This window comes from Sesamum indicum, linkage group LG15 (genome assembly GCF_000512975.1).
Source record: "Sesamum indicum cultivar Zhongzhi No. 13 linkage group LG15, S_indicum_v1.0, whole genome shotgun sequence".
Lineage (NCBI taxonomy): Eukaryota > Viridiplantae > Streptophyta > Magnoliopsida > Lamiales > Pedaliaceae > Sesamum > Sesamum indicum.
The window spans coordinates 2,713,810-2,734,015 of NC_026159.1; the positions used below are offsets into that span (position 1 = coordinate 2,713,810).

The 20,206-nt window shown below is 34.2% G+C and overlaps 2 protein-coding genes and 1 long non-coding RNA gene across 3 annotated transcripts in view; 2 read left to right on the plus strand and 1 right to left on the minus strand.

The window, feature by feature from the left end:
• Window positions 1-4,309, plus strand: part of LOC105177598 — a gene marked incomplete in the record, with an annotated part of 4,841 nt that extends 532 nt beyond the window's left edge. Inside the window, 10 exon segments of the mRNA XM_011100806.2 lie at window positions 8-106; window positions 874-936; window positions 1,698-1,782; window positions 1,883-1,951; window positions 2,161-2,233; window positions 2,489-2,537; window positions 3,238-3,320; window positions 3,412-3,481; window positions 3,710-3,795; window positions 3,941-4,309. Of these exon segments, the coding sequence (XP_011099108.1) occupies window positions 8-106; window positions 874-936; window positions 1,698-1,782; window positions 1,883-1,951; window positions 2,161-2,233; window positions 2,489-2,537; window positions 3,238-3,320; window positions 3,412-3,481; window positions 3,710-3,795; window positions 3,941-3,986 (723 nt within the window).
• LOC110013149 lies at window positions 9,335-11,306 on the plus strand. The gene is made up of 3 exons (XR_002288295.1): window positions 9,335-9,534; window positions 9,984-10,993; window positions 11,292-11,306. It is a non-coding gene; the product is annotated as an uncharacterized LOC110013149 (long non-coding RNA).
• LOC105177599 (CBS domain-containing protein CBSX1, chloroplastic) lies at window positions 12,983-18,903 on the minus strand. Its single transcript, XM_011100807.2, has 8 exons — window positions 18,552-18,903; window positions 18,358-18,445; window positions 18,201-18,265; window positions 17,288-17,336; window positions 16,443-16,495; window positions 13,637-13,752; window positions 13,487-13,544; window positions 12,983-13,386 (listed from the first exon to the last, which is right to left on the minus strand). Exons 1-8 carry the CDS (start codon window positions 18,768-18,770, stop codon window positions 13,315-13,317), a joined length of 720 nt encoding a protein of 239 aa, XP_011099109.1. The 5' UTR covers window positions 18,771-18,903; the 3' UTR covers window positions 12,983-13,314.

The window sequence follows — 20,206 nt, forward strand, 5'->3', positions numbered from 1 at the left end:
TCCCCGACCCGAGGATGTCAAACCGCGAGAAATCTACAATCTCTTTCGTGAATTCCCGGGATACCAGTCCTCTAATCTCCGTCCCCCAACCTCATCTAACAATCAGGTAGGCACGGGATTGTACGTATCCGCACTATATTTTAAGCCTACCTAGCTTGTTTTATTTTCTTATTTTCGTGTTATATAGAAGAAGTGGAGCTCAGGCGAGCTAACTATGATTGTTCAACCTGTCTTTCCTGACTTTTGGTTGCTGGAGCCAGGCTCGAAGAATGAAATTGTGGAATTAGGTTTTGGCGTTATTCTTTAGTTCCTAGAGTGTGAATGGAATTAAGGGTATGTGAAACAAAAAGAAGAAAATGTATTAAAGAGCTGAAATGAAGTTCACTTACTATCCTGGAAATTTGCAACCCCCGTTCTGCTATGCATTCGCATATGTATATGGCATTTTAAACTTTTGACCTCATACTTCTACTGTGTTGGTTCCAAGTGGAGGGGCCTTGGGAAAAAAATGGCTTTGTGGGTGAGGCCATAATTTTCCGCTACTAAGATCAATGGCTTTTAAGATTATCCAAGCTTGTGTCTGATGTAAGGCAGGGTTAAGCTGTAGAATTATAAAAGCATGGCTTCTCTAAATCGACATTGTTTAGTATCTGTAAAGTTCTGGGAGCTGTAAGTCTTGTTTAATAACTTTTACTTCCTTCTTGTTCAGGGCTTCTGTTCTCTAAACTGATTTCTGTGCCTCTCAAGTTTGAATTGACAGCATGTAACATACAACAGATGAACAATTTATGTTGATTGGTTAAACCTCCAATTGTTTCATAAATTCTTGTACTTTCTTATGCATTCTAATGTGTGAGATATATGCATTTTCAGCCATTTGCTTTTGCAACTTTTGCGGATCAACAGACAGCAATCATGGCATTGCATGCGCTCAATGTAAGACTTCCTAAGAGTGTCTTGTTAGTACTTGAATGCAATCTTCTTAATATTATATTTCCCATTTCTGAGACATGCTTTCCTTGTGGATATTAGTATAATCGTCCCTGCACATGTATATGTAAGATCCTTCATGTATAGCTGATGATTGGTTTGGATATCTGTCCGATGGTCAAATAGAGAATTAGTTACCGATGGGAAAATGGAACCACTGCCAGAAAAAGCCCTAGTTGGGGTTGTGGAAGGGGAGCTTTTTGAGGAGTTTAGCAGAACATGTTAATTATTGGGTTTTCCTCTTTTCTTAGGATTTCGTTTTTATAGCAGGAAGTTTTGCATGGACTGTTTACTGAAAAGAGAGAAAAACTTTATGACATTGAGGAAGGATGCTACTTTTCTGAACTCCTGATAAGTGTGTGAAGTTTTAGCAGACAGTATTTGGGTAAATTTCCACTCAATGTGAAGTTATAAGACCCTGAGCAAAAGTTGGAAATAATAGTTAACTGCAAAACTTATAATAGCATGAGAAAAAAGCCAAATATCAAATTCCCTTTGTAAAAACATGTGTCTGGAATGTTATATCTCAGCCTCTTCAGTTGCTTCACTGTTACCAGCTGCAGGTTAAGGTGTTTTCCTGGTCTTCTATTTCTTCATATGGGATTGTGCAACTCTAAACTCAAGTTAATTTTTTGTTAGTTATATCTTTTACATAAAACTAATTAAGGATCACAATCAGTAGAAATTTTGAAAATGGCCTTTTTCAGGGGATGGTGTTTGACCTTGAAAAAGGTTCAACTTTGTATATTGATCTAGCAAAATCCAACTCCAGATCAAAGCGCTTGAGAGCAGGTAACTTACACCTTGAATCATTTTTTTGCCATTTCTGCTTGTTTCCCCTGTTGTGTTTTTATTAGTGGCTAATCTTCTGAATTCTGATTCTCACAATCAGATGATGAGAGACAAGGTTCAGAAAAAAGATTGAAAGGATCTACTGCTTTCTCGAGGAGCCATGATCCCGGTAATTTATGCCCTTATGTTTAAATGTGCAATGTATATAAGACTATCTACACTTGGATCTCACTCTTTGTCTGCTCTATTCATTTACCCACCCTGCTTCTTGAATGGTACTTATTGATCTCTTTTGAGGCTCTAGCTAGTTAGTCACATGGAGGACACAATATTCTAAGAGCTCACATTACACATGTTTGCACGCTTGGGCACTAGCAGGTGTTGGGAGCGTTCACATGCCTGGAATGGGTAATTCTGCTTACAACACGATTGGTTATCCTTCCACACAAAGGTCATCTGCACTACTCATGCACATTTCTACTACTTGGGAAGTGATTACTTCTATATGTCTGTTGAACTTATGTTTAATGATTATTAATAGCATTTGTCAAAGGAAAACAATAAAATTGACTACTTCTAGCTGAAAGGTCGGGGGCCAACAGAAGCAGTTGAGACGTGCCCTATTTTCTGAGTTAGAATACTTAGTTAAGTCTAGTAGGCCAAAATAATAGAGTGGTGCTTCTAATAGTTATTTATTTTTTTACAGTCTTGGAAATGTTGAAGGTGGATCCGGGAGTGAGGCTGCTAACAAATCGGTAAAGTCCACTTCTTGTGATGAATTCTTCACTGATTTAATTATCTGACTGAAGCTCTTGGCTGATATATCCTGTCATTTTTTTCACTTCAGCTGTCATCTTTTTGTTTTTTTATTGTTCATACTTGGCTAAAAGTCACTCATATATCAGATGTAACATTGTCCAAATTGAAGGCATTATACAAAATTATTATTTCATCCAGAGTTGTTAGAGCAACTGTCATATTTTTCCCCTAAAAAATTGAACAATGCATTCTACTGGAATTGTGCAAAACTACACAAACAATTGTTGGTTTGTTTTTGTTACAGTAACTAGAGAGTGCTGATGACGCCATGTTTTCTTAAACAACTCGAAATGTGGTTATGTCTAAGCTCATAAAAGCTTGGCTGCTCAGTCAAGCTTACATGATGCTAGAGCTCAAATCATATTTACAAGAATCAATAAGGAATCTGAAATATTCAAGCCGCTCACTGACTAAATTTAGTTGGCCCCTCAATAGCTCATAAAGTGCATGTACAAGCCCAACTTGATTCTTTTGCTTTTTCTTGTGTTGGCACAAAGGTGATTGTTTCTATCTGAATTTTGCTTTCATTTGTTTATTTATGCTGCTGTATTGGTATTTCATGAGGATCTGCATATCTGGTTTAATTCAAGGTTGAGTTGTGTGCATAAAGTTTTGTCTTTCCCACAATATATGCAGAGCAATACTCCATGCCCAACACTATTCGTGGCTAATCTCGGTCCAACCTGCTCTGAGGAAGAGCTGATGCAAGTGTTTTCAAGGTTTCTGGAAGTCTCTTCTAGTACACTTTTCAACCTGGATGGTGATAGAGATAGAATTTTACAATTGTTTACTTTCTTTGACCTTCTATAGATGTCGTGGATTTTTAAAATTGAAGATGCAAAGCACCTATGGAGCTCCTGTTGCATTTGTTGACTTTCAGGTATATTGCCTCCATCTTTTCTTAAACATTTATCTTTCATGATCAATACTAAATTATTTTTTGATATGCGTTTCATGACTTTATCATGCTCTTGAGAGGTCTATCCAATGCTATCCTTTTATTCTATTTATTTTTATTCTTTTAGCATGAACTTGGGATCTATCTTTGCTCTCCTTTATTTTCCTTTTTCTTTGGCATGAACTGAAAATTGCTATACCCATTATACAGGATACTGCATGTTCAACTGAGGCTCTAGGTCATCTACAAGGCACAGTACTCTATTCCTCAACGTCTGGTGAAGGGATGCGGTTGGAGTATCCTTTTGAGCAAGTTGCTCGTCTAACCATTTCTGCCTTTTCTTTTCCTAATATTATTTCAGGCTGCTGCTTGCTTTAGAACTAGCTTCTTGGTTCTGTTGTTTTATGTGAGTATAAGGCAGTTGCTTAACCCAGAATTTAGGTTTGCAAAATCACGAATGGGATTGCGGAGCAAGAAATCGAGGTAACAAGCGGGTGATAATAAATGAAAAGGCTTGAGCTGGTTGTTGTGCGTGATTGGTCAAGAGAGCAAATCTCTCATCAGATAAATGCACCAGCTGCTGTTTACTGTAGCTTTGTACTTAATTATACTTCTCCAACTATAGAATGGCTTAATTTAGACAGTAGCAGATATTGTTTGTAATTTAACCTCCTGAATTATTATTAAGAGATTTAGGCATGTCTGATAGAGAAGAGGATTTAGACATGTCTGAACTTATATGGGTTGTGGTCTTTCAGACCGTGTTGCTATAGTTTGCTCAAAATATATCGACTGCATTGCATTTGTTTACAAGATGTGTTCTTTGATTATACACACAATTACTGTAAATAATCTGCCGTTTCAGAATTCTAGTGATATGCTGCTTGGACACTGTGTTTGGATTCTTCCCATTGCCAGATTGTGAAAGCATTTTCCGAAAAAATGCATGTAAAGGATTCTCTTGAGGAATGTCATGTGGAAATAGTACATATGTATTTGGCCGAGTTAGTTGTAAAATTTTTTACAGAGTTGTGTCTAAACATTTTCTTGTAACGATAACGTATTTGGTCCACTGGCTTCAAATCTGAAAACATAAATAAAGATTGGGTTTTAAAAATAGAATTTGAGAAAATTAAAAAACATTGAAAATTGATAGTATGATTGAGAAATAGAATTACTTTTTGAAGGAAACATTTCTTGAACTATTTCGAGCGTATCTTTTATTTTCAGAACATAAAAATATGTTATATTTATTAAAAAAAAAAGAAAAAAAGAAAAGAAGCATAGCCTCTCCTAGGTTTCAACTAACAATTCTGGTTGTATGCAAATTTTTGTCGTATGTTAGTCCATGAATGATGTCGCTATTTTGGTAGTAATTTTGATAACTAAATGTGTGTTTTGTTGGCCATTGCCAACATCTCTCTCTACGCAGATACATAATATAATATGGGTAGTACAACAACGATGCCTCGAATTTGTCAAAATGTAGGAAGAGAAAAGGGGCCGAAGATGATTAATGTTGTGCTTGTGCCCTCTTGTTTTCTTCACCAACTATTTGACTTTCCTTTTTCCCCAATCTTCTACTCACATACTATTAACTGGGCGCCAATATTAATTTATTACCTCATCCCTCCTTAAAAATAATTTTTATTTTTAATTCGAATTAGGTTCGATTTGAAAAGAAAAAAATGAAATTCATTATTACTTTTGAAAAATAGTGATTGGAAGAAAAGAATATCATACAAGTTATGTTATTTTCTATAACCAACTTATAGACACACTGCACTGTATATGATCGTATCAAGTATTAAAATCCTGATTCATTCAGAACACAAATAAATCATAATGTATGTTTAGTCCCATTAAATTTTTACGATAAAAAATTAAACTCATAAGAAGTATAATAATGTTCAACAGTAATTTGAGAAAATTGTTATTTAGCTCGCATTGCATTTATTTGTTTTTTTTTTTATGTATTAACTACATAATAAATGGATTGATTAGTTGAAATCTAATGAAATGAAGTCCCACCTAGAAAATATGTTTTACGGTGGCCAGTAATTGAGTGGGATGGGTGATGTCTGAATTATGGGACTAAACAATTGTCTAGTCCCAAGATTTGGTGCAGATTTCCCCAACCTTAGCAGTGTAATGTCGTAGTGTGACCTGTAAAAGCAGCAGCCCCCTGTTAATAACTGACGTCACCCTCACTACTTCCTTTTCCACCATGAATTTCTCCTCGACTATTTCGATTCCAGCCAACTTTCTTTCTTTTTTTCTTTCTCGTACTGAATACACACACACACACACACAAATTCAAGATTTGAATACCAGACTTCTAACAAAAAGTCTTGGATAATGAGCAGCCATAACTTTTATTTTTTAAAATATTGCTAGATTATTTTATGCTATTATCATATATTTTTTTATAGTTATAAGAATTTATGGATTAAATAATTATAAGGGGTTGTTAGGTATAACTCATAAGATGGAAATGAAACACCATAATTGGCTGTGAAGGCATTATGAGAGATAGTCAGCTTTCTTAATTTTAATTATCCATGATGCAAATAATAATAATAGCAACAACAACAACAATAATAATATATACCTACTAATAATATTCCAAAAGAATTATCTAAATCATTTGAATAATTCACAACCATTACTCTAATTCGTGCCATTAATACGTGCCCAACAGTAGGGTTTGGACTCGGATTCCCCAATTATTAATTAAACCTGGAATCTTGATTTTTATTTCTTCAAAGTCTTTCTTTTTATTTTTCTTCTGAATTTTGCATAAATATTTCTTGAAATGATTTTTTTTTTGTTTTTTTGAAAATGCGTAGAGAGATCTTTGTAGACAACTGGTAGAAATTAAAATTAAATTAATAATTTTGTAAGTACGTATAAACAAATTGATAAATGATTCATCCTAGTCAAAGAATCACATTTTACATTGGTGGGAGTTGGCTACACAACCCACCCTTTTGTTTAAAACAATTATTGCAATTTTAAATCTAATTATATTGGACTTGTATTAATTGAATCATTTTATTGAAAACAAAGTACAATATACAATCGAGACACAACTCGTATAATTTATTTTAATATTATAGACCCATCATTATTAGGACTCTTTTGCAAAAAATTGGCTTCAAATAGTCCATATTTTATTAAGGTTTAATTGTATTTCTAATCCTATAACTTGTTAAAGTTGAGTCACCATGATTTAAGATCATGAATTCGAATCTCATCGATATTGTTAGTAGTTGTTAGATATAGATATTTGACATTGATGTGGTCTTAATCAATTTACTCAGAAAAACAATAGTTCAATGCTTTTATTTTAAAAAATAAAAAACTTATTAGGGTGGTAAAATAGTCTTTCACAATTTTATAACAAAATTGATCAAAATTCTCAAAGTTGGCCAAATATTGACATCATACTTTTGGCCAACTTTGAAAGTTTTGATCAATTTTGTCCTGAAATTGTAAAAATTAAAATCATACAAATCTAAATTACTACTATAGTAAGTTATATGATTAAAATGCCAAAAAAATCATAATTTCTATATCATGTGAATGCTCAAAAATCAAACTAATCAACAATTACATGGAGAAAAACACATAAAAATTCAAATATAGTATGCTAATATAAAATTTTCGGTCAAGAAATATTTTCTTACATAAGAAAATTAAAGAAAGTGGAGAGAGGAGTAAGTCTTAATTTGTGATAAAAATAAAAAGCTATCCAAATCCTAATAATATCTAATTTGTAAGCAGTTGGATTATATGGCACGTGATGGGATTGACCTTTGAATTAACGTATCAAGATGAAAGTTGTCCTCCTAAGCTTCATATGCCATCCATCACCAACTCATCATCATCATCATAATTCATTCTCATTCTCTAATTAATCTTCATTAATTTCTATTTAATCATCTCCTCATCCTAATTACCTGCAAAATTAACACCACCCTCCAACTTAATTTAATTATTCTCTACATCATCTCACATGGATATATATATATATATATATATATATATTGCAGTATATTAGTTCCAATTAGAAAATTATCATTTCAAATTTATTTACACAGATGTAATTTCTTCTTGTTATGATTACGTGGTAGCTATTAGCCGTTATTTTTCAGTTGAGACAAAACATTAGCGTATAACTAAAACAATAAAAAATACTATTGATTATCTTATTGTAAAATTTAAGTCTTAGGACAAATATTTAATTTACTGCAATAAACAAAATTAATTTATCATAATATTTATAATCCGAGGAATAATTCAAAAATTTAGTGGTAATTACTATTCAAGTCATAACTTGTATTCAAGTGATGAGATCTTAGCATAACGATAAAAATTATAAATTCAAAATTCTAATATGCTAATATCTTTTCTCACATTATATAACTCTGTAATAGCTTATTATTTTATTAAATATGTAAATCAACAGATATAAAAGACTTTACTGACTTATTGACTCAAATTTAATAAATAAATTAAGATAATTGCAGTAATTATATATTTGGATCCCATATGGATAGTGAGTTCATATTTTAACCAAAATCTGATCCATTCACAGACTAAACACTCCACTTACTGCAGATATTGTTTTTTTAAAAAAGGGTACCGTATGTGTTATTATTCAATGTAATTATATAATTATATTAATATATTGATATTTAATTATAATATTAACATAAATTAAAAATAATTATAATAAATACAGTGGTAAAATGGGCTACTACAATTCCAACCTGAAAACTATCTAAAAAACAGGAAATATGTAAGTACGGAATAGTAATATGTTAAAAGAGGAGTGGGGAATAAAAGCAAATATATTAAAATTGACAAGTGGGGGACCGCACGTGAGAAGACCCACACTGACCCTCATCCTGCCTCACCAAACGACTGCGTTTCAGCCTGCTGCTAATCTTAAAAATCTAAATATAGCCGAAATTGGATTCTCCTGACACACACTCCTAACAGTTTTTCATACGTTATATATATATATATATATATATAATTTAATTATCTGTGATGTGGAATCAGTTTTTTCATAAATTTAAATATTATGATATCTTTAGTATTGTATTGTAAAAATATTTAAATATATATATATATGGAGAATTTGTGTATACTTATGTTTGGATCGATCAGACTGAAATCCTCAATATATGATACCAAGTTTATACACGTCTTTATTTAAAAATAAAACCTAAATAATGCCCCAACAAACTAAGTTATGTGCATGCGTATTAACTTTTTTTTTTCTTTTTTGTCTAGAACATGATTTGTAAGACAAAGACATTTAATCTAAGGCTATTTTTGGATGCAAGATTTGGATTTGTGGATTGGACTGGAGGAAAGATTGATTTCAAATGACTTCATATAATTTAAAATAAAAATTCAAGAATTCTGAATTTTTTGTAATGCTGAATCATCCAAATAATTTTAATGGATAAATTTAAAAGATTTAGTTTTAAATGTATATCTCTGGATCCAAAAATAATGTAAATGATTTCTTGACAAAGTTTAGAATTAATTAGGTATATAAGAATTTGAAGATAAAAAAAAAAAAGAGTATAAGAATGAATGAAATGGTTAATAGGGGGGTGGGAAAGTCAGTGACAACGGTATTTATCTCTCCACCGACCACCGACCTACCCCTAACCCCTCCCCCTCTTCCGTTTCTAATAGGAAAGGAAGGACAGATAATGATAGCAATAATCACTTGCGCCATCTTTGATTAACAAAATAATTAACAATTCTGAGGCTCCCCACCACACAACTAATGACAACTACTTACCCAATATTAAACTCTCATTTTTCATTAATCATCATCCTCCCACTTTCTCTCTCTAAACAACACCACTTACTAGCTCCTTTATAATCCAGAAGGGGGTTTTTCCAATTGTAGAGAGGTGGGGCATCTCCTCCGCCCGCCTGCAATTACCTCAGCCTCAGCTATACCATATACGGCCATGGCGGCCAACCACCGTGTGTTTTCTTGTGAGGTAACGCCCATGCTTTTTTTTCTTACACTGTTATCCTAGCTAGCCTACACACTAAAATTATAGAGAGGCTGACGTTATAAATACACACATACGTATAGCAGCTCAAACGTACACTACAGGTCTCTCTCTCTCTCTATATATATATATATATGTATATGCAAGTATATATTGTAGAGAGAGAAACAAGAGTGGAGGAGGGGTGTGAGATTGTAGAAAGAGAGAGAGAGAAAAGAGAGAGGTTGTGGGTGGGTGTCGGTGCATTTTGTAAGTTAGTTTTGGCTCATAAAATTTGCTTTTAGGGGAAAACAAACGTGGCCTCTCGCCCAGATGACAAGAGCCTTAGCCTTGAAGCCGCAGACTACCAAACCAACGCTAAAATCCAGACTGCACAGCATGCCTCTCGTTTCTCTTTTTGTCATTTCTTGATGCCCCCTCTCTTATTTATACAGGCACCCCTGTAGAACAAATCATTATTCTATACTAGTACATCAAGAGGTGGGTTTTCCAGAGACAAATGGAGGGTGGCGGCGCTTCTGGTGGCGGCGGAGCGGCGAGAGGTGTGGCCAGAAGGAGGGGCGACAAGCCATATAAAGGTATAAGGATGCGCAAGTGGGGCAAGTGGGTGGCTGAGATTAGGGAGCCCAACAAGCGTCCCCCCCCGGGGCGGCGGGGCGAGCCTACGACACGGCCGTGTACTACCTGCGCGGCCCCACTGCGAAGCTCAACTTCCCTGATGAAATCACCGTCGGCGGCGGGGTGCTGCAGGACCTGTCGGCGGACGCCATAAGGCAGAAGGCGGCGGAGGTGGGCGCGAGAGTGGACGCTCTCCAGACCAACGGCTTCACGGCTCAGGGGACCCATGCAATGAATCATGATCTGTCAATGAAACCCTCTTGGTTCCATGACGAGATTGATCTGAATAAGAAGCCGGAGCCCGAAGACCCGAGTGCTGAGGACTGGTGAAGAACTGAGACAATTAACCAGTAATTATAATTATTAATCTCTTTAATTAGCGTATGTCGTCAGAGGGGTGGTATGGTAACATCATGCACCTCGTAGTTCGCAGCAGTCAGGACTAGGTATCTTAGTAATTTCTACTTTTAATTTCTTCTTCTTTTTTCTTTTTCTTTTTGTAATTTTCATGTTTCTTGGATAGAACAGTTTTGTTGTTGCGGGCTGTAATGTTGAACAAATCAAGTAATGTGAATATATATATATATATATATATATCTAATCTGTTAGTAGTAATTAAAGAGGTTTTTGATGTTGGTTGGATCAGAATTAACAAGACAGAATGCTTGCATGTGATGATTGGATGCGGTGGTGGTGGTGGTGGTGGAGGAGGAGGAGGAGGGCCGGGGAACACCAATTAAGGGACCTACCATTGCTCGAGTTTGGTGCAAGTGGATATTTGTTGCAAATTGCAACTGGCAAAAAGCACACACACCAAATGTGAATTGTGAGTATGTATTTTTCATTTTGTTATATTACTAATAAAAATATAAATTATTGTAACATGGAAACAGAAAAACTATAAATTAAACCAAAATTTTATTATATCATAAATATGTAAGTGATTTAATCAATTATATTTATTATGTAATTCATTTGATAGGATCAAACTTAATTTAAGTAAAAATTTTGGGTAGTGAAGATATTAGATTAGAATTTGTGTTGGATGAGGAGATTTTGGATTAGCATGAATTATTTATATATAGTTGGTTGTGTTTCCGGTGAAATTTGAATGTGAGGAGAAGAGTGGGCGCCACCGCAGAGAAGAGGCGGGCAGCCGTGGGAGAGAGAGACTCGGACACAGACAGACAGACCGAGAGAAAGAATTCCATGTCAAATCACATCCTCAACTTGCACTACTACTACAACTTATCATCCCAGTTTTTATATATAAAATTTAATTTATACGTCATATGTATATAAATATTTTCTAAATAAAATATATAATATTATCTTTTAATGAAAAATGAAGCAACAACATCCAATCCGACAACCCGCACTCCATGCCTGCTTTTACACTATATAATCTTCATTTTCAATTTATATTAATGGATTTTAAATACTTGTTATATAATATAAGTAAATTAATTATACGTGTTTTATGAATTTCAATTATTAAGAACAACTGGTTGTTGTTAAAATCGAAACGTTATGAAAATCGTATGAATTGAGGACTAGCTATTTTATATTTATGAAACCTCAATTTCGTTTTCAAAATAGACACAAATCAAGGTAATGATGAGCTGAAAACCATTATATTATGTTTATAATGCATGGATTTTGGCATTTAAACTAAACCTTGTTGGCAAAAAGAATTGCTACATCAATAACTTATATATTTTTATTAACAGAGACTCATTTGCTTTGTTACCTTGTAAAATATGAAGCATCAATTCATGGCGAGAAACTTGTAGCTAATCTATGGCATGTGTTTATGTGATACATGCGTTCGTGTACAATTTAGTGGTTACTTAGCATTGAGATACAGAGTCATATGTACAGTGTGTATGCGTGTGTGAATGTATGTAAGGTTTTGCTTTAGGGGTGGGCTCGTTTCGATTCAGACAAACTTGATGATTTGTTTAATGTCAAAATAGAGGTCCCCAATTGATGATGAATTCGAGGTTAATTACTAGCTGTTTGTTATATGTATATATATTAGAGTTGAGTCCACACCCTTTGGTCCCATTATTTGTTGTTAATAATAATAGCCTCTGCGATCATGTTGAAGAGAGAGAGAGAAATTTGAGTGGGCAGTCCTGGTTTATTAGTTATTACTATACTAGACATTTATTCTATCTGGATATGTCAACTGAACTTCCTTTGCTGAAATGAGAACGAGTATATGTTGAAGTCAAGGTCATTTTACATTTTCACACGTGTGTTCAGACAGACATGTACATACGCAAGAATGTGGGTCGAATATGAATCTTGAAGGCTAATTTCGCACTACCCCACCAGAAGAATTGATTTGATTTGAGCTTAGAAAATGGGAGACAAGTATTGTTCATCAACGTGCAGTGTGAAAATTGGGTTGGGAGAAATTGAGACTTCAATTCACACCAATTCTCAAGAAATACATCTTATCATCACATTTGCGGATGACAAAATGTACAAAAGTTTTGGTACATGATACCATAATGCAGACCGACTTCCTTGCAGTCAGGATCTTCGTGCTATTGGAATTGGAGGTGCATAGACAAAGTGCAATACCAGATGCAACACTAATCTATGATATACGATCCTGATTGGACATTGTTTGATGATTGATGTATGAGAAACCAAGAGTCAATACGAAACCCCTGTAAAATAATAAGCTACAGAATAAACAAAGCAATAATTCTGCAGTTCAACCACCGGCCAAATCATGGATGAATAGAAATGTTAGATACCAGCTATCAGATGTTGATGATAAATCCAACTAATGTAATTATGGTGAACTCATCATTAAGGCCTCATAATTAAACTAAGCAGGTCGATATTAATAATTACACACAACTGTCTACTTCTACTTCCATCATTGTTTTCGTTTATTTTCCAAAAATAATACTTCACATGCATAGATTTTTAAACTCACAATTTAATAGCATGCCAAAATTGTACATGTGTAGGTTTCAAGATAATATACACTAAAAAAGAAGATTGATGGGCTAATCTTGCTTGTTCAAGTTCTGCAGTGGCAGTTCTCCCCGAAACCAGTTTGGAACAAGTACCTCAGCACGTCACATTCAATCTATATGCTTGATCGAATTGGACACTTCCAAATGCTTATGCCATTTCCATCATTCGTTTGATTTGTAGGGCAGCTCTTACGACGTTTCCTCTAGTGATAATTCCAACCTTCAAAGATCAAGATAATTAGCATATATATCAACATGAAAGGAATTTAATTGTGACAAAAAGAAAACGTGCATAAAAAAATGACGTAACAGGTTCTCACCAGCTTACCGTCACCGTCCACAACCGGAAGGCGGCGATATTTTGTCTCAAGCAGCAACCTGACAAGAAACGCCTCAAAATTTTGGTTCCTACTTTATGGAATGCAACAAGGAATCGCGACAAGCCGCAAAAATCAAGGAAAAGTGATTACCTCGCAGCATCCTCGAGATTGGTGGATTCATCAACCACAACTGGAGCTGGTGTCATCAAATCACCCACCAATTGTCCGTTGGTTTTGCTAAGCAACTTTTGTACTTCATTGAATGTCTGCGGAAGTGGGTTAGTTAGAACCACAGACATGACAATTTTAAGGATAAAGCGGCATTACGTCATCAGCACAATATGCACACATGTGTGCGTGTGTGTGTGCACGCGCGTGCATGTGCGTGTGTTATAGAGACTATCTACACCAGCCACTCAGAACAAGTTATATACTAACAGATATGTTTTATCATCAGCAGTGAATGAATTCACATGTGCATGCAGGACTGGCAATCGAATCCAGTCCAACTTCAGTCTAGAATAACCTTGTAAGTGATAAATACTTTGTAGCGTTAAAACCACCAGACACATGATAAAACAGTTGCCAAAACATTAGCAGTCTTCAAGTCTGCAGCTTTTGTTAGGTTGCTCTTTAATATGAATAGGGCATCTAACAACTACAATTTGTCCATTCTTTTAAGTTTGATTATGAGGATGTACTTTGCAAGGACTTGGTAAAATTATCAATGGTATTAGTCAGGTATTTTGCATTTACCTGCCCTCTTGTGTTATTTGGCCAAAATTTCTAATAAAATCTTATTTTAAAGAAAAAATACCCCTATCCGTATATCTATGAAATCGATTTTTTAAGGTAATGCCAGGGACAAATAAAATTGATCTTTATACATCTATATTATTTATACTTTATTATTAAGTGAAAGTACCTTTTTGGTTTCTCACTTAATTTTGAATTTTTAAATTTTTTAAATTAATAAGTTATTTTTAACTCCTCCATTTATCATCAAGAATTTCCATAACCACATTTTGGTAGTTAATTTTTTTTTCTCATGCATTTTTTTTATTTCTTTAGCATTATTTATTATTTTTGTTTGTCAATATTTTTTTATAAATCAAAATATTTATAATAACTTATTCTCTTAACATATATTTTTAGGTGCCTTTTTACTTTACAAAAATTAATAATACAATTTATATAATTTTTTTTTTATAATTCATCTTTAAAAATTATGGACATACATAAGATGTGCCACACTTACTACGGGAGAGCACCTTTTTAGTGTATCTCCTTTTTCAGTCTGGTTTGTTTTATATTTTTAATTTATTTTTCTTAATTTATTCATGTAACTTCCCATTCCCCCACTATTTTCTGATAGTTACTTCTTTTACTTTTTTATGTATCTTTTTTGACATAATTATTTATAAATCTAATATTAATATTATTTTGTGTATACTTTATTTATTAATAAACATTTTATTTTAAATAGTATTATAGAACTTGCACACAGATACGGTGTGCCACAAATTACAAGTTATTTATTAAGTGTGAGGGGGTTAAAGTAACTACCTTTGGTTGACAAAATATATATTGACTAAAATACGCTCAAGCATACTTATTCTTACACAACATATTACCATCACTTCAATTTTTTCTATAAATAATATCTTATTAATGCATATTTATAATTAATAAAAATTATTTAAGAAATTATCAATTACAATCGTTTCTTTATTTTATTTTATTCTCTTTCATATAATTAAATATAATTACACATTTATAGTTAATTCATTTTACCGATTTTGATCAATTATTCATTTGATCTTCCTTCTCGTTTCATTTACTTAATGAAATACAATAAAAACTTTGAGTATGTACACAAATTGAGTGTGCTCCAACAACTAGTAAAAATGATTCTTACCTTCCTAAGGATTAATAGTTTATAAATTCTCAGACACGTAGTTTTCAAATAAATTGAAAGACTAAGGGTTGTTAGAAAGACGCTCTTTAGTACAAGGTAACAAATCCTAGTTAAAAAAGAAAATCAAAAGAAGTTATTTTGAGAGCATTATTTTTACCTGGATCTGTAATTATATGTATTCTACACATGCAATTATATGTCATGGGTTCGAATCGCACTAATGTGTGGAATGTCTATTTTAATAGTAGGTGATGTCCCATTTAAGAGATGTACAGTTTGAAAAAAATTCCAAAGTCGAATTTTGGTTCTTCACATATTGAAAAAGTAACTTTATATTAATCATTTAAAATTGATGGATAATTTCATATATGTTAAGTTTTTTGGGGTCTTTTTGGTCTTCCATTACATATTTCTTTGGACTCTGCAACCTAAAAGTAACAGAGGGGAGGATTTGTGTACTTAGCTAGAAGAAACATATAACCATTACAAGCAATCCTAAGAACACATACAAGCCAACTACACATGTCCCTTATGTAAAGTCATCTAACCTCACTATATTTCCAATGTCATAATCAAGGACAGGAGGTTAAATGAATGGATTTGCCATGGTGTGAAGAAATAGTCTAGGAGGGTTCCTCAGTCATCATTTCCTTCAACCTTATAGTGAACTATCTTTCCCAAGAGTTCAAGTTTTAGTAATTTTAGAAAAGTCAGTGTTTAAGGATAAATACAAGTCAACATAGAGAAACAAGAAAAAAGACTTTCAATTATGTTACTAACAAAATGCTTAGATCTTAACATACAGAAACATGATTAAATTACTTCTTGTCTCTTGCAGAGTGTGCTAAATAGTGAAGATAGGCAATAATAAGCATAGTGCTGTCAGTTTTTCGCATTTTTCCTCATCCCCTTTATTCCCCTCAGAAATATCAATTTTGTAATTGACACCTCAAACATAGAAGGAGAGAACCATGATATGATTAACAATGGTATAAAAAGAGCAACATGAGCACTTCAAGAAGAGATTCACTAACATACTTTCCATGTGCTGTCAACTTCAGGAAACATGCCTGTTTCGGTCCTTCCAGTACCTGATGGTGACACGCATTTCTTCTCATGTTAACAAATGATTGTCTTGGTCTATAAGCAAGACAAAGTATGCACAGAGTTAATGAATTTTGAATGTTTCTTCAGATCAATGCATGAACTAAAGAAACATAAATTTCTTCGCGCCTTTTATACATTGACACCCATCCTGTCAAAGGACCTAATAAAGACATTACCAGATAAACTGATGGTGCAAAGCAAACTTTTTCACTATACCATTAGTTTTGCGAATTGTCAATTCTCAACTTCTATGAGGTTCCTCAGGGTTAATCATGCATTCAATCATATAAGAATGACTATACACACAAGTGACTTTCATAGCAGATTTTATATTCTACAGTGGAAACAAAACATAAAATTGTCATCAATTATTAGCCACCCTGTATGGTCTCTCAAATTCTGGGTTTTAGTTAATATACCCAATTAAAACAAAATAGGCACTAGGTGTAACTGTTAAACCTTACATGGTCAATTCCACAGTTGCTGCTCTAAAGTCTGATATACCATAAAGTGTCTTGGCAAACATGTATATGAAAGTATTTAGGAAATAGATCATAGCAACACATGTAGGATTGACAAGATGGTCAATCTGAGGAACATATCAACTCATCTTCAACTTGCATAAATCATACATGGTCAGTCCAGAAGGAGTTTCTGGTGGCAATTTTAACAAGTTAACATGAAGATAAATGGAAAAATGACCTCGTAATTCTCCAAGATGACACAATGCAAAGTTATAATTAAGTATATGAATTGAAAATGAAAATGGGCAGCACCTGAGATGGAGTCCAGTGCTAATAGATCATAATCTGACACTAGACCAACCTGCAGAATGTACCGGTTTAATAATGCTTCAGAATTACAAAACATTAAATCTTATTTAAGAGTGGCAAAGAAGACTTTATAAATGAGAAACAGGGTAATCTTGGGGTCAAAATCTTCTACTTTTCATTAGAATAATAACATATGAAATGATATTGAAGACTTTACAGCCATATGTGACTAAATAATGTTATTCGTACCCTATTGGTCTTTCTTTTTCAGAGACTTATCTCTGCGTCTTAAAATTCAACTTTCTACAATATTTCCTAGAAAGAAAGTCTACCTTCTTACTCAATGAGTTCATGCATCATCACCAGTGGCCCTATATTAGCAGCAATAACTCATTTCATCATCTGCAGAGCTTGATTTCCATCTCATGCAAGTAAAGTACACATTACACAAAAGAAACAATGCAGCAGATCATCTTCACTAAGAGTTCTTTCATCTTGTCTAATTATGATTGCCAGATCAGTCCGAAAACTATTATGTTTCAAGGTTTAACTCACGGTTTGGTACATACAGCTTTTACTAGAGCAGAATGGGTCCCGAATCCTTCGGTCGCACCAAGAAATCATTTGATAATAAACTTCGTATAGTGATCCCAGTTTCACTTGTTTTAAGTGTTAAATGCAATATGTCCAACAATAATTCAGTTCTGCTGAAACCATTTTTCCTGGAACACCACCAGTCATCAGAAAAATGAAAACATTTGAAGTTACTTCACTCCCAGTCCAGAAAAGAAAACCAACAAATTACTAACAGTAAATATATTGTTCCAAGAGATGGACAGCTTCAATTGCAGTGACAAATGCTAGAAATGCTTCAAAAAACAAAAAAAAAAAAACAGGGAAAATAAAGCAAACTTACCAACTTCCAGTCATCATCAATCACGGGAAAACCAGTTATTCTGTTTTCTACAAGCATTTCCAACGCTGCTCCACGAATAGATAAATGAATACGAGAAAAGGAAAAATTAACAAGCATCAATTGTTTCCAAATAATCTGGCACAAAAAACTATGAAACCTTCATCCACAGTTGTGGTGGGCTTCACAACATGCAAATCTTCTCTCCTCGTCATAAAATCACCCACTGTATAAACTCCATTTCTTGGCTGCCCAACAGACCACAAAATTACTCAAAAGGGGACACACGAACATCCTGAGCAATTCTAAATACGGGTTAAATGAAACAGAGTCAAGTGGATAAGGACGTATTACAGGAACAGAGTTGGCAAGTAATGTGGATGAGGCTGCGACGGATACGGGACTGGCAGGACCCGGAATTTGGTTGGACGCAGAGGGTAGAATGGAGAGAGGAGAGAATTTCGGGGCGGGCCGGCAGATGAAGCGGCAGGGCATCTGATGGGGGCGGCGGGCGGTGGAGGCAGAGTGGAGGAGAGAGAGGGAGAGAAGTTCCAACCTGGAAATCGAGGTCATTTTGGTAATTTGGGAAGAAGGAGTGGTGGAGGAAGGGACGGAGGTGGGCGGTGGAGTAATGGCAGTGGCTCCGACGGAGTGTTCGAAGCCTTGTTGGGAGTAAACGCAATTGGTTGGTTGAATTTAGGCTACAAAACTGAATATTTATATGTATACTTTATTATATTATACTTTTTGTTTTCTTCAAAGAAATTTACAAAATGGTAATGGGTGTATTTTGGAGTTATCTATGAATAGATGTAGATATTTTGGATCGACGGCCTTGATTTAAATAAATACTTTTTTATTAATTAATATATAATATAAAAAATACCCCATAAATTAATATATTTTAAAAAAAAGTAGGCCTTTCTTTTTGTTTTTTTTCTTCAGCTGAAATAACAGTCACTTTATTCTAATATTAGAGTTAACTTTTGGTTAGGTCCAGTCTAGATTATTGTTTGGGCTTCGGCCTCAATAGACCAAGCCCAATTAGTTGGATATGGGATTTGTTTTTTCCTGGCCCATGTCCCTATCAAGCCTGTTCAAAGCAGGGCTTCTGGTAGATACACGTTTACCGGGAATTATTGCCTGTAACACTGTTTGTATTAGTGTAGTAGAGATGGGCTTTTGGGTCAAATAATTTGGATTTTGGCCCGACTCAATTAGAATTGGATAATTTAGTGCAAGTTGTTGGTTCCAACTCAAGATGCACACAAAGTTGGGTTGCGCAGCTTCACTCACGATCGATTCATTCAATAAAAAAGTGCATTAGTTTGACCACACTCGTTTGATTGGGCTGATTCCAAGTATTGATCAGTTCGATTCAGTGATCTAAGACCTCCTAGTCCTGATCCTGGCATGTTAAGCTTTTTTTTTTTTTTAATAATACACGATATATAATTTTTATTTTATTAATTTAATATGGCCTTTACTTCAAGTATGAATTATTTGGATTGCATGACAATTTATTAATAAGTGTGATAAAAGAAAATTCAAAATTAATTATATGGAGTTTATTTGGTTTGATTGTTTTGTAGAAATTATCTAATTTCATGTTTACTTGCATGTATGGTATGAAGATTAACTTGCAATTTACTTATTTATTCTTATTTTTATATGAAAGATAAATTTATAAAAAGTAATTGTGTAAGATTAATTCTTTTTCTTTTGAACAACAAAATTCTTTGAAGAAGAACTCTGAAACTTCAAAATAAGGGAGGGAGGGGGTGTAGTGAAGACGACAGACATCAGCCAACAGAATAGTTTGGAAGGGGGCCAGTGGAGAGAATAAGAGGGAGGTGGAGGCGGCAGGAAAGACGATCGGCGGGTCAGGGTTGGTTGGCGACGTGGTGAGAAGGGAGAAGACGGTAGGGGGAGGGAAGAAGACCGGGGGGCGATGGTTGGTGAAGAGGGCACAAGGGGGAGGGGGAGAAAACATGGGGGCTGGGGAAAAA

What these genes read in the sequence shown, in the direction of transcription:
- LOC105177599 (XM_011100807.2), bottom strand. Translation starts at nt 18,770, where the DNA reads ATGACCTCGATTTCCAGGTTGGAACTTCTCTCCCTCTCTCTCCTCCAC. An exon ending in TACTTGCCAACTCTGTTCCT is followed by an intron (nt 18,446 to 18,551) that starts GTAATACGTCCT and finishes TCTGTTGGGCAG; the next exon opens with CCAAGAAATGGAGTTTATAC. An exon ending in AAGTTGACAGCACATGGAAA is followed by an intron (nt 13,753 to 16,442) that starts GTATGTTAGTGA and finishes CCACTTCCGCAG; the next exon opens with ACATTCAATGAAGTACAAAA.